This window comes from Pristiophorus japonicus, chromosome 26 (genome assembly GCF_044704955.1).
Source record: "Pristiophorus japonicus isolate sPriJap1 chromosome 26, sPriJap1.hap1, whole genome shotgun sequence".
Classification (NCBI taxonomy): Eukaryota; Metazoa; Chordata; class Chondrichthyes; family Pristiophoridae; genus Pristiophorus; species Pristiophorus japonicus.
Window position 1 is genome coordinate 11,415,025 of NC_092002.1, and position 14,582 is coordinate 11,429,606.

Below are 14,582 nucleotides of genomic sequence, written 5' to 3' on the forward strand. Positions count from 1 at the left end.
ATAGAGCACAGCTCCCTCTACACTGACCGATCAAACACTCCCAGGGAAGGTACAGCACGGGTTTAGATACAGAGTAAAGCTCCATCTACACTGTCCCTTCAAACACCTACAGGGCAGATACAGCACGGGTTTAGATACAGAGTAAAGCTCCCTCTACACTGTCCCATCAAAAACTCCCAGGTCAGGTACAGCACGGGTTAAATATAAAGTAAAGCTCCCTCTACACTGTCCCATCAAACACTCCCAGGGAAGGTACTGCACGGGTTAGATACAGAATAAAACTCCCTCTACACTGTCCCATCAAACACTCCCAGGTCAGGTACTGCACGGGGTTAGATACAGAGTAAAGCTCCCTCTATCCTCTCTGATCAAACACTCCCAGGGAAGGTACAGCACGGGTTAGATACAGAGCACAGCTCCCTCTACACTGCCCCATCAAACACTCCCAGGGCAGGTACAGCATGGGGTTATATACAGAGTAAAGCTCCCTCTACACTGTCCCATCAAACACTCCCAGGGCAGGTACAACATGGGGTTAGATACAGAGTAAAGCTCCCTCTACACTGTGCCATCAAACACTCCCAGAGTAGGTATAGCATGGGTTAGCTGCAGAGTAAAGCTCCCTCTACACTGTCCCATCAAACACTCCCAGGACAGGTGCAGCACATTAGATACAGAGTAAAACTCACTCTACACTGTCCCATCAAACATTCCCAGGGCAGGTACAGCACGGGGTTAGATACAGAGTAAAGCTCCCTCTACACTGTCTGATCAAACTCCCATGGAAGGTACAGCACGGGTTAGATATAGAGTAAAGCTCCCTCTACACTGTCCCATCAAACACTCCTAGGATAGGTACAGCACGGGGTTAGGTACAGAGTAAAGCTACCTCTGCACCTCCTCTCCAATGACCCACTGCCACATCAAGTAGTCTCTGATCTCAGTGCGATTACAGTTGCCATAGTAATTTCTCGCACTGCCCTAAACACCTGCCTATGGACCCACTATAGTGTGGCCCTGTTCTTAGTCATTCAGGCCAGGGTTTGAATGCTGATCCCAATGATGACGGCCAGGCCCCTCCCCGTAGGAAGTTAAGAGCATTAGGAGTAGGAGTCGGCCATTTGGCCCATCGAGCCTGCTCCGCCATTCAGTTAGGTCATGGCTGATCTTCAACCTCAACTCCATTCCCCCCCCCCCCCCCCACCATCCCGATATCCCTTGATCCCCCCAAAAATCTATCATAGCATAGAATGGTTACAGCACAGGAGGAGGCCATTCAGCCAGTCGAGCCCGTGCTGGCTCTCTGCAAGAGCGTCTAAGCCAGTCCCACTCCTCTACCCTTTCCTCGTAGTCCTTCAAATTTTTTTCCCTTCAGGTACTTATCCAATTCCCTTTTGTACACCAGAATTCAGTCTGCCTCCATCACCCTCTCAGGCAGCGCATTCCAGATCCTAACCACTCGCTGCGTAATAAACATTCTTACATTGCATTTGTTTCTTCTATCACCTTGAATCTGTGCCCTCTGGTTCTCGACCCTTCCACCAATGGGAACAGTTTCTCTCTCTCTACTCTGTCCAGACCCCTCATGATTTTGAGCACCTCGCTCAAATCTGCTCCAAGGAAAACAACCCCAGCTTCTCCAGTCTATCCACGTAACTGAAGTCCCTCATCCCTTCTTGTAAATCTTTTCTGCGCCCTCTCAGTCCTTCACAAGATAATTCATCCACTGCTGAAGCAAGCCCGGTGATGTTAGCGTGTGCATTACCTCGGTAGGTTTTGGTGTCCTCGACCAGGCCAACATTAAAGCACTGACTACACTCGACCAGCTCCGCTGGGCAGGCCACATTGTTCGCCTGCCTGACAAGACTCCCAAAGCAAGCGCTCTACTCGGAACTCCTACACGGCAAGCGAGCCATAGGTGGGCAGAGGAAACGTTACAAGGACACCCTCAAAGACTTTCCTGATAAAGTCCAACATCCCCACCGACACCTGGGAGTCCCTGGCCAAAGACCGCCCTAAGTGGAGGAAGTGCATCCGGGAGGGCGCTGAGCACCTCGAGTCTCATCGCCGAGAGCATGCAGAAATCAAGCGCAGGCAGCGGAAGGAGCGTGCGGCAAACCAGTCCCACCCTCCCTTTCCCTCAACCACTGTCTGTCCCACCTGTGACAGAGACTGTAATTCCCGTATTGGACTGTTCAGTCACCTGAGAACTCACTTCAGGAGTGGAAGCAAGTCTTCCTCGATTTCGAGGGACTGCCTATGATGATGATGTTGGTGAGTAAATAACGAGAACACCAGTGTGGGATTAGCATCAATGGTTCCTTTATTAACACATAGTAAAACATTGCCAATCTCAGATTTCATGCAGGTTATTGATCCAACAAACTCGGATTTCACCTTGTAACTGGAGCAAAGTATCCATAAATATCAAAATAAACCTTATTTTCACAAAGTGCATAAAACTCTGGTGGATCTAGGGCATGATAAAGTAATGGCACCAAATCGGAAAATGACTGAGGAAAGATCGGGAGACAGACAGAGCGATATATGGACAGAAAAAGGAGAGAGAGAGCCAGACAGACACACGCCCGGAGGAGGTAGAGGTAGAGGGAGGGACAGAGAGATGCCCAGAGAAAGAGCTAGAGGGGTAGAGATAGAGAGATCAAAAAAGACACAGCTTGAGAGAGAGAGAGAGACAGACAGGAGTCAGAGAGAGACAGACAAACACAGACACAAGGAGGTTAAAGTCCCTGTGGCAAGTTTAGAATTACTCATTGTTGAGGGCTGTAAAGTATGGCTCAATACCAGTTTTACTTTAAAAAAAAACACATTGCCCCCCCCCCCAGAGGTTCTGGAATGCACAGGTTGGAGGAGGGGGAGTTACAGTGAATGCCCCCAACTTAATTGGTTTCTTTATTTCATGCCCAGTTATCCAGCAGGTTCTGCTTGATCCCACCAACAGCTTCACAAACGGGAGAGAAGAATCGGATTGCACAGGTCCAATTCTCCCAGCATTGTGACAGGTTTGAGAGCAACAATTAGAATGAAGGAGACGAGTGGTTCATGCAGAGACGGTGATCAGTGTCCAACAGTGGATCCACTTGTACACAAAAGGATTCGATGACTTGCCCCTCCTCACATTTAACCCTGTCCTCACCTTGGTATCCCTCCCAAATGACAAGGGCAGCCAACTTCCTTCAAGGCCTCTGCCAGAGACAGCCAGCAAAATGGACAACTCTCACTCCCCACAGCGAGAACCAGGAATGTGAAACCCATGCCCCAGCACTCTGGGGTGGGACTGGGAGATCTCATTGTAAGCAACCCATAATGGGTGGCTTGGAGTACCGGTGGGGTCAGTGGCGACATAGGAATTAGGAGCAGGAAGCAAGCCATTCGGCCCCTCGAGCCCGCTCCGCCATTCAATAAGATCACGGCTGATCTTCGACCTCAACTCCACGTTCCTGTCCGATCCCGTGATTCCCCTAGAGTCCAAGAATCTATCGATCTCAGCCTTGACTATACGCGAGCATCCACAGCCCTCTGGGGTAGAGAATTCCAAAGATTCACCACCCTCTGAGTGAAGAAATTCCTCCTCATCTCAGTCATAAATGGCCGACCCCTTATCCAGAAACTAATACCCCAAGCCAGAGGAAACAGCATCTACCCTGTCAATCTACCCCCGCACCCCACCCCCAGAATTTTATGTGTTTCAATGAGATCAGTCTCATTCTTCTAAACTCCGGAGAGTAAAGGCCCAATCACTCCTCATTAAGTCAACCCGCTCATCCCAGGAATCAATCTGGTGAACCATTGTTGCACTGCCTCCAAGGCAAGGATATCCTTCCTCAGATAAGGAGACCAAAACTGTGCGCAGTACTCCAGGTGTGGTCTCACCAAGGCCGTGTGACACAGGTTGGGAGAGGACACCAAACTGGGTGATGAAATTATAGTGCTGTCCTCTCAATCTAATGTTTTCACTCTCAAATCTGCTTTAATAAGCCATTGTAATGCCACAGAATATACACACATTTACAGTCACAAATCCAGAAATAGATTTCAATATTTTTTCAAATAAATCACAATAGAATTTCTGATAACCTGCCATGAATATAGTCACAGTACAGACACAGAGACATACAGTATACAATCTTTCTGCTGTAACACAGTCACGTGATTATCCTATGTCACAGTAAATATCAGATCTCTGTTTGAAATGTTAGCTGGTCTCCATGCAGTTTTTTTTTTAAACTTTTTTTTTTTAATAAACATTTTTTTGTTGAAAAAGCCTTTTTTTTTCCTCCGGTAACTAGCGCTTAAAACTAGACACTATTTATTGACTAACACTTGATAAGCTGTGGCAGTTTGAAGCAAATTGTTCCAACACCAAGACTAAACAGAGCGAAAGAGGAACGAGCTCAGTAGTTTTGTACAACCGACTGCCTTGGCACAGAACAGGCCTGGGTTTCAGATTTTAACCCCCTTTCAGAATCTGACAGTCAAGTTTTTTAAAATTTTAATAAATGGCTCCAGACATTTTGTACAGCAAGTTTGGAATTCAATTTGGTTTCAGTTGTAATTTTTTTTTTCCCCCTTCGAAAAGAAAATGCTGCTCGTTTTGAACTTAGTCCAGAAATAAAAAAATAAATATTAATATATAAAAAAATATAAAAAAAACGAATGCTGCTTTAGTGAGGCTGCAAGAAATGCATTATCCTTCATCTACCAGTGAATCCAGCTCCTGGCTAGACCCACAGGAGACACAAGGGTGGGGGGGGGAGGGGGGTACAGGGTACAGAAGTGGGGCACTACCTTAGCCTCTTAGCTCCTCAAACCATCCCAGGCATGGAATGTGGGCAAGGATCCTGGGCAAAGCATCTTCAGTCCCGAGTCCTGACCTTCGCCTCAATTTCAACTGGGCAGGCTGAGCAGGAAGAACACTGATTCAGAGACCAGGGAGGCGATGGTGAAACTGGGACTTAATGTCCACTGTGAAAGCTTAAATACATCTTAGCAATTCGCGATTTTGATAATAAATGCGAGAGTTTATCTGCATTGTACATTCTATTAAATATGGATTATAATGCAATAATTTAAAAGCGATAAAGTGCCGCGTATTTAGCACAATGTTTAAGGGGAGCTGGGAATCAAACCTCTTGCATTGCATTCGGTGCATTTAAGGTCAGGTCAGCAGAGCTCTGGCTGCAATTGCTGCTACACCGCCTAGCTCGGGTGGTTCGAGGTTTAGTTTGTCAAGAATTGGTTAGCTGTTAGAGGTGTGCATTGGATTTAGCATCGACACCCTGTTCTATTTGAGCCGGGAAGGGGCAGGTTCAAAGAGCAGATTCTAAACCAGCCCAGGGGTTTTAGAACTGGTGGGATCTCTCCCATCCAACTGCAGGTGTATTGGAAATGGACCCTGCAGGAGGGCCGGGTGCTGGAGATGGGTTTCTGTCTCTCTCTGCCCCGGTTAGAGGAGAATGTCCGCTCCCTCGCCCTTCTGGATTGGCGCAACGTATTGTCGCCGGACCGCTTAAATTGCCCCGAGAAGGCGCCAAGTCTGGGGCACAATTCCACCAGCGCCCATTCCATGCATCACCCAAAGGCCAATCCTCGTGGCGGTCGGCTATTCAACTGCGGGAGGCATCGCACCCCCGTTCTTATTTTTCCGATTTAGCTGCGGGTGTGAACCCTGGAGAGACGGCAATAAACGCCGTTAGGATTCCCGTTTCCCGCCCCCCCCCTCCACCCAAAGGTGAAATCATTCACTGCCCAAATAAGTAAAAAAAAAATGCATCTAAAATCGTATCCGACCTTCCCCCCCGACCCCGACATGAACGGTGTTACACCCCATCCCGGGAGAGAGTTAGGTTAAAATGACTAAACGTTTCACATCTTGCTACTTGAGAGGCAAACTTTATCACCCCCCCGCCCTCAAAATGAAGAAAAATATCAAGCCGCCCCCCAAATAAAACCTTTGACAAAATGCCTGGATTCACAGTATGTTGGAGAGAAGGCAGCTCAGCCGTAGTCTCAGAGTTTGGAGTAGAGGGGTGCAATATTCAAGGTAGAATTCGGGGCATCAGGTGGGGGGGGGGGGGGTGGGGAGGTGAGGAGGCGCTTCACAATCACCTCTCCTCAAGAAAAAGTCCAATTCACCTTAAAAAAAATATATAAACACAGAATCAGTAGGAGGGGTGCTGATGATCCTTTGCCCCGCTCCGCTGGACCCGGGGTCCAGGTCCACACCGGCTGTGTGCAGCCCACACCGAGCACACGCGTTGGGAGACATTCATGGGGTCCGTTTTTTTTTAGGAGCGGTGGAGGGAAAAATAAAAATACATTCAGGAGGTCTTGGTTACATTGCGACGTCGGAAACACAAGCACTGGCTCGCATGCCGGTCCGCTTCTTCAAATCCCACCCCCCTTCGATTGGCGAGCGGTGCAAACGACCGAGCTATTCGGCAGTGTGGGGCGTCACATTCCCCATTCTTTCGTCCCGTCTTGGGGCTGGGGGTGGGGGGGTAACTAATATTTCTACGGCAGGTGATTCATAGAGGGACAGTCTCCTCACCTCCCCCCCCCCCTCAGAGGGGCAGTCTCCTTCTCCCCCATCGGCTCCCCCATTTAGGGGTCAGCTGTGGCTCAGTGGGCAGCACCCTCGCCTCCAGAAGGTGGTGGGGTTCCAAGTGCCACTCCAGCGACTTGAGCACAAAAATCCAGGCTGACACTTCCCGTGCGGGGCTGAGGGAATGCCGCACTGTCGGAGGCGCCGTCGTCTTGTCGCTGAACCGACTCGGGTGGACGTAAAAGATCCCACGGCGCTGTTCTCGAAGAGTAGGGTCGTCCTCTGCTGGTCAATACTTATCCCTCGAGCGACGTGGCAAAAGACAGGCGATCTGGTCATCACATTGCTGATAGTGGGAGCTTGCTGTGCGCAAATTGGCGTGTTCCACATTACGACTACGACAACAATTTTAAAAAAGGACTTCATTGGCTGCAAAGTGCTTGGAGAGACGTTCCAGGCGCTGTATAAATCGTTCCTTCTCTCCCTGCCCTCCCTCCTAGGGTTGCAGTCGGTATGAAGCAGTGCTGGCGTGTTTGTGCAGGAAGGGGAGGGGGGGGGGTGGGGAGGCTAGAGGTGGGGGTGGGATGGGGGGCTTAAGCAGGTTAGAGAGCCAGCAGCGAGGGAGAGTTCAGAGAGTCCGAGGATTGGTCGCTGCTGCTGTTCCGCTGGTGGACGAGGCCGCAGTTCCTTCCCTCTGGGTAGGTGAACACAAATGAAGACGTATATGAGGCCTGGGGGCTAGCATTCAAATAGGGCGTGTGGAGAGGCTCGCAGTGCGGATAGAACGAGCTGGCGAGCGGTACTTCCGCCGGCAGCTGGAAGCTCCCATTGAAAGGTGGCGCCTTCCCGTCCAACGCGCTCGCCATAGCCAGAGAGCTCACCTCGACTGTCGCGGCGCTGGGCTGCGGGCTCAAGCGCTCCGCGTAGGGCAGCTTGCAGGCCGGCTTGTGGGCCACCAGCACAAACTCCAGCCGCTCCTTCTCCTTGTGCAGCTCGGCGATCTGCGTCTGCAGCTCGGCCTTCTCCTCCTCCAGCTGGTCCGTCTCCTGCCAACGAACAAAGGGGGGCGGGGGGGAAGAGAGAGAGAGCGGCGTTTAGTACAGGAGGTGTGCATGTGGGTGGGGGAGAGGGAAAGAGAGAGAGAGAGAGGATGGAGGGGGGAGAGGGGGGGGGAGGGGAGAGAGAGAGAGAGAGAGAGAGAGAGGGAGGGAGGATGGGGTGGAGAGAGAGAGAGAGAGAGAGAGAGAGAGGGTGGAGGAGGAGGAGGGAGGAGAGAGAGAGAGAGAGGGGGGGGGTGGAGAGAGAGAGAGAGAGACGTTTAGTACAGGAGGGGTGCATGTAGGTGGGGGAGAGGGAAAGAGAGAGGGGATGGAGAGCGAGAGAGAGAGAGAGAGAGGGGGGGGAGGGGAGAGAGGGGAAGGGGGGGGAGAGAGAGAGAGAGAGAGAGAGAGAGGGGGGTGAAGAGAGATAGAGAGCGAGCGAGCGAGAGAGGAGGGGAAGAGAGAGAGGGGCGTTTAGTACAGGAGGGGAGCACGTGTACTCGGGTGGGGGGAGAGGAGGAGGAGGAGAGGGGGGGGAAGAAAAAAAAAGAGAAATGAGAGGAGGAGAATTAAGAGGGGAGGAGAGATGAGAGAAGGCGGAGGAGAGTGAAAGAAGGAGGAGTAGGGAGTGAGAGAAGGAGGAGAAGAGGGAGAAGAGAGAGGGGGGGTGATAAAAAGACAGAGCGGAGAGGAGCCCTCCTATTGACATCAGTCCACCGCCTGGTCCACCTCTACCCACCCCCTGGGGACAGACTGGCCCCCGGCTGAGCGGTGGTACACAGCTGGATCAATACAGTGCGCACAAATTACCCCCAACCCCAGCAAAACTACTCAGACTGCATTGATTACTCGACACGCCCTTACTCTTGCCCCCCCCCCCTCAAGAGACCCTTACATTCCGACCCACCCCTCCCCACAGCCTTTCCCGTGCACCCCTTACCCCTGACCCGTGGCCCCACACAATCTCACTCTCCCGGGAACGCCTTTTTCTCAGGGAGGTATTCCACGCTAGGTTAACCACGCCCCCGCCCCCTCCCTCCCCCCCCCCCCCCCCCCCCACCCCCACACGCCCACCCCGGAGTGTGCTTACAGTCTGCAGGCGGTCAGTCAGCTCCCGGCGACGGTTCCGGCACTTGGCGGCTGCCAGCTTGTTTCTCTCCCTGCGAACGCGGCGCTTCTCCTCCTCTTCCACTGTGAGCTGTAACAAAACGCATCCCGTCAGTCACTCAGCCTCTGCTGACACTTTCACCCACACTGCTGCTTCCCAATCCACCAACTCCTAACCATAACCCTCCACATCCTCACTCCAAGGCACCATCACACTCCCCTTCCATCCCAAACCCACAAGATCAAAATCTTCTCCAGTGATGGGACAGTGTAGAGGGAGCTTTACTCCATCTAACTCCGTGCTGTATCTGCCCTGGGAGTGTTTAATGGGACAGTGTAGAGGGAGTTTTACTCTATCTAACCCCGTGCTGTATTTGCCCTGGGAGTGTTTGATGGGACAGTGTAGAGGGAGCTTTACTCTGTATCTAACCCAGTGTTGTACCTGCCCTGGTAGTGTTTGGTGGGACAGTGTAGAGGGAGCTTTACTCTAAGCCAACCCCGTGTTGTACCTGCCCTGGGAGTGTTTGGTGGGACAGTGTAGAGGGTGCTTTACACTATCTAACCCCGTGCCGTATTTGACCTAATCGACAATCTGCCCCGAGCCATTCCCAGCACCAATATTAATTTTCCCCAAAAAATGCTTTAATAAAAAAACCTTTAACAACTGCAAGTGACTTTGAGCTGGCGTGATTGACCATTGGCTTTGGCTAGAGTGGTTGTCGCAGTCCAGCTCTGTGTATATACACATACACATACACATACACACATGCCACGAGCTCTTCACAGACTCACCGTTTCATCACGTGCCCTCCGAGAGCGGCTGGCTCGGGTGGGTTTTGGCGGCTCGGCGCTGCTGTAGGAGCACATGCCTGGGGTGGAATAGCTGGTCCCGGGGAGATTGTAGGGGTCCATGGTGGGTTGGGGCAGGGGCGGAAGCTGAGCCTGAGACTGGGACTGCGCCACCGAGGAGATGACAGTCGGCTGTACCATCCACTGCAGGTCCTGGCTGGTGGTGATGGCAGTGAGGGTTGGCACGAAGGATCCCGGCATCTCCCCAACACCTGGAGTGCACTCCTGGAATAAATGGGAATGTAGTACATTTTGTAAAAAAAAACTGGGGTTGGAGTTGGACTGGGAAATGGGGGACTGGAGTTTCCACAGGACTGCCAATGTTTTAAAAATTCATTGTTGGCATCACTGACAAAGCTGGCATTTATTGCCCATCCCTAATTGCCCTAGAGAAGGTGGTGGTGAGCCACCTTCTTGAACCGCTGCAGTTTGATACAATGGAGAGGCTTGCTAGGCCACTTCAGAGGGCAGTTAAGAGTCAATCACATTGCTATGGGTCTGGAGTCACGTATCGGCCAGACCGGGTAAAAGCGGCAGATTTCTGTTAGCGAAATTGTAAGCCAAGATCCTGAACACGGGAGGTGGAGGAGACTGGGAGTACAAGTCACTAGACGCAAAACCCTAGCAAAAAGGTTTAGCATAGGATTCCAGACAGCTGAAAAATAATTTCTCCCAGTGGTAGAAACGTAGAAAACAGGAGCAGGCCATTCGGCCCTTCGAGCCTGCACCGCCATTCAATATGATCATGGCTGATCCTCTATCTCAACACCATATTCCTGCTTTTTCCCCATACCCCTTGATGTCTTGTGTCTAGAAATTTATCTTCCTCTTAAATATATTCAGTGACTTGGTAGAACAAGGTTTGGCTGTGTGGTCATGAACCCTCCCATTAGGCTTGGGTGACTGGGGTTGGGGGCCATGACCTACCCTGACCCCTCTTCCCCAGTGGCAAAGTTAGGTTTAATGACACTTGCCAGGGGGGGGGTTCATGACCCTTAACTCAATAGGCTTGGCCGATTGGGGTGGGGGTGTCGTGACCCCTCCTCACCTCCCTCTCCCATTGGCTCCGCCAACTGATCTCTTCCCAAAGTCACACATTTTCCAATGATCACAGATGGATTGAAGCAGATTCCTGATTGGTGCGGGAATTAGGAGTGGGGGGAAATTCCAACTTCAGGAGATTTCAACGTCAATTACCCCACCCTCCTTACAGAAGTCAACTGGATGGGAGGTGGAGGGGCCATAGACTGGCGAGTGGGGCAGGTTCTTTAAATAACTCTGCTTGAGGACTGAGCGATGAACTGTGTGTCCATCAGGTGGACTCTGCTCCCTCCAGTGGATATATTTTGAAGAGCTCACCCTGGTGTACTGGCCAATATTTATCCTTCAAATCAACAAATAGATTATCTGGGTCATTATCACATTGCTGTTTGTGGGAACTTGCTGTGCGCAAATTGGCTGCCGCGCATTACAAGTGACTATACTCCAAAAGTACATCAATGGCTGTAAAGCGCTTCGAGACGAAATATGGCCTACTTCTAATTCTTATGTTTCTTGATGTGGTCACAACAAAAAACACAAGAATTAAGAGCAGGAGTACATAAACTACTCAACTGACAGAATTTGCCACAGCCCACACTGCCCTATCCCAAGGCATTTGTATTTATAGATCACTTTGATCAGGTCCCAAAGTGCTTCACAGTCGATTCCCTTGAAGTTTGACTGTTGCTATAAACTCAATACAACTGCCATTTTTTTTTTTTTAAACTTGCAGTAAGATTGATAATGGAGGTGAATGACCAGTTACTGACTCCAAATGTCAACCCTCAACACAGCATGCAGAGAGTCAGGGCCCGACTGTGTGAAACGCAAATCACAGAATCAGAAATTTACAGCACGGAAGGAGGCCATTTCGGCCCATTGTGTCCGCGCCGGCCGACAAAGAGCTATCCGGCCTAATCCCACTTTCCATCTCTTGGTCCATAGCCCTGTAGGTCACAGCACTCGAGTGCATATCCAGGTACTTTTAAAATGTGATGAGGATTTCGGCCTCTATCACTCTTTCAAGCATTGAGTTCCAGACCCCCACCACCCTCTGGGTGAAAATATATTTCTGCTCAATGCCCCTCTAATCTTTCTTCAAGGGGTTGACTTATGAAGAAAGGTGGGAGTAAGTTGGGCCTACACTCATTGGAATTCAGAAGAATGAGGGGTGATCTTATCAAAACATAAGAGATAATGAGGGGGATGCAGAGAGGATGTTTCCACTCATAAGGGAAACTAAAACTAGGGGACGTAGTCTTAGAATAAGGAGCCACCCATTTAAAACAGATGAGGAGGAATTTCTTCTCAGAGGGTTGTAAATCTCTGGAATTCTCTGCCCCAGGCTGAGTCATTGAATATATTTAAGGCAGAGATAGACAGATTTTTGAGCGATAAGGGAGTAAAGGGTTATGGGGAGCGGGCAGGGAAGTGGAGCTGAGTCCATGATCAGATCAGCCATGATCTTATTGAATGGTGGAGCAGGCTCGAGGGGCCGAATGGCCTACTCCCATTTCTTATGTTCTTAAATGCCAGAAGAGAAAGACAGACTTGCATTTATATAGCGTCTTTCATGACATCCCAAAGCGCTTTACAGCCAAATGAAGTACTGTTTTTGAAGTGTAGTCACTGTTGTAATGTAGGAAACACAGCAGCCAATTTGCACTCAGCAAGCAGCAATGTGATAAAAAAAAAGATTATCTGGTCATTAAGTGATGTTGATAAATATTGGCCCAGGACAGCGGGGACAACTCCCCTGCTCTTCTTCGAAATAGTCCCATGGGATCATTTAGGTCCACCCGAGAGGACAGACAGGGCTTTTGAAAGAGGGCACGTTTCGTTTGAAAGAGGGTACCTCCGACAGTACAGCACTCCCTCAGCACTGTACTGGGAGTATCAGCCTGGATTATTTATTGTACTCAAGTCTCTGGAATGGGACTCGAACACACAATCTTCTGGCTCGGTATAAAGACGAGAGAGAGTGCTATCCACTAGATGACACACGCAAGCAAACGGTGCAAATCAGCTAAAACTCCGTAAGAATTAACCTTTTAGGATTGCAACTCCCCCAGACCATGCTGCACAGCCCTGGAGCGCGCCGCTTCCATTCATAAAAAAAAAGATGCGCCCAGGTTGTGGGCGGAGCCAGTGACAGCGTCGCTGCCATGGTAACGTTCCAAAATAGAACGTCGCTCGGCCGGTTGGGGGGCGGAGCCCTTGCGTGCGTGCGTAGCGTCACCAAGAGAATTCCAATACGTCAACCTTACGCACGCAACCCAGGCGGAGAGCAAGCGTGAGGTTTCCAGCCTGCAGGAAATCGGTGCAACCGATCGATGAATCGATTCTACTCAAATCCGGGGGCGCTGATTGCAGCGTCAAAAACAGACGGCGTATATGCATTTCTTTTAAAAATGGGGGTTCCGATCATTTAGGGCACTTTTCAACCCCATGTCCCTTACTGCCGACACATATGATTATTCTTGGCAAAATATCACTGTCATTACAAAAAATGATCAATTATTGCAACTTCAGCTAAATGGCGACGTTTGCAACCAAAAAAAAATCATCGAATGGCAAATAATTATCCAGCCCAATAAGTGTGACATTTGCAAAGATCAATAATCATTTTATTGCAGATAATCAATTATTGCAACTTCAGCTAATTATGGTGGCGTTTGCAAAGACTATTTTATTGCAAGTAAATCAATTATTGCAAATTATCCCTGGAGTTGAGGCAGAAATAATCCCGGGGTGGGTGGGGGAAGCCCCCCTCCCCCAAATTTGTTCCCCCTCTTTTTTGAACTCCACAAACACAGCTACAACACTCAAGCAGGAAAAAAAAAGGAGAGAGAAAGTTCTCTGGCTGTAAGTGGCACTTACCTGGGCTGCGGTGGTGGGGCTGCCCACACTCTGGCTGAAGGAATCCACCGAGGAAAGGTACTGGGGCTCCGAGGGGGAAGAACTGCAGTGAGAAGTCGAGTCAAAGTCGCCGGAGAATCCCTGGTACATGTCCTCCCAGTCGGTGATGAGCCAAGATTTGTCGCCCCTGGAATCCAGTTTTGCAGATTTGTGGATGGGACAAGCTGGTAATCGCCCGGAGAATTTGAAGCAAAAAATAAAACCCTTTCTCCTTCAATCGTACACTCTCTCTCTCTCTCTCTCTCTCTCTGTATATATATATATATATCTTGCTCTTGTAGTAAAAGGCGTCTGTACTGCTCCAACCGCTGCTTTCTTTATGAATGAACCAGCTCTCCTATTTGCCTTTTTTATATACCAATATATTCCTCTGACGTCAGACTCATTAGAATCTCAGCTCGACCCCGGACGGTGCAAATGGCGAAATTCCGCCTCAAATTCAAGAATCAGCCGCGCCGACAGCCCCAGCACTGAAACTCCCAGCGCCTGTGCTTCGAGTGCCACTCTCTAGAGTCTCCACGCCGCTTTATGGGGGAGCAATCGCCATAAAACCCCTTTCTGCCAGCAAGCTCCGCCCATCCGGGATCCCTGACGTACATGCCCAAATATGGAACTGTTATAGTTTGCTGTTTACTGGTAACCAGGCGCCGACGTCAGAGGGAATCCCTCTCTAGACAGCGGCTTTCTCATGAGAGTTTTAAATAGAAACCCAGCGTGTGCGAGCTTTTATTTTTAAAATTGAGGCTGTAAATTTAACTTTAAAACAATTTACTAGAAGTTACTTAAAACCTCTCGCCCTGGTGTGCAATCCTTGCTGCCCCAGAACTGTGTGTGTGTGGGGGGGAGGGGGCGGTGCGGCTGTCACATTGCTGTTTGTGGGAGCTTGCTGTGCGCTAACTGGGTGCCCTACAGTTACAACACTTCCAAAATCACTTTCATTGGCTGTAAAGCTATATAACTGCACCTTCCTTTAAATACGAAATATAAAGATTCGCGGATGTGTGTTAGGACATTTTGCACCCTCCCTCCTACAACACTGGCCCCAGGGTTAAAGAAACGTT

General features: G+C 50.0%; 1 protein-coding gene across 2 annotated transcripts; it reads right to left on the reverse strand.

The window, feature by feature from the left end:
• Positions 1-2,305: 2,305 nt before the first annotated feature.
• Positions 2,306-14,027, reverse strand: LOC139239176 (protein FosB-like). 2 transcript variants are annotated; one of them, XM_070867795.1, is made up of 5 exons: positions 13,483-14,027; positions 9,505-9,786; positions 8,696-8,803; positions 7,447-7,611; positions 2,306-7,259 (listed from the first exon to the last, which is right to left on the reverse strand). In XM_070867795.1, the coding sequence occupies exons 1-5, from the start codon at positions 13,609-13,611 to the stop codon at positions 7,194-7,196; spliced, it is 750 nt and encodes a 249-aa protein (XP_070723896.1). In that variant the 5' UTR covers positions 13,612-14,027; the 3' UTR covers positions 2,306-7,193. The 2 variants fall into 2 exon arrangements, with proteins under 2 accessions (XP_070723896.1, XP_070723895.1); XM_070867794.1 differs by having other exon boundaries at positions 2,306-7,611.
• Positions 14,028-14,582: the final 555 nt, after the last annotated feature.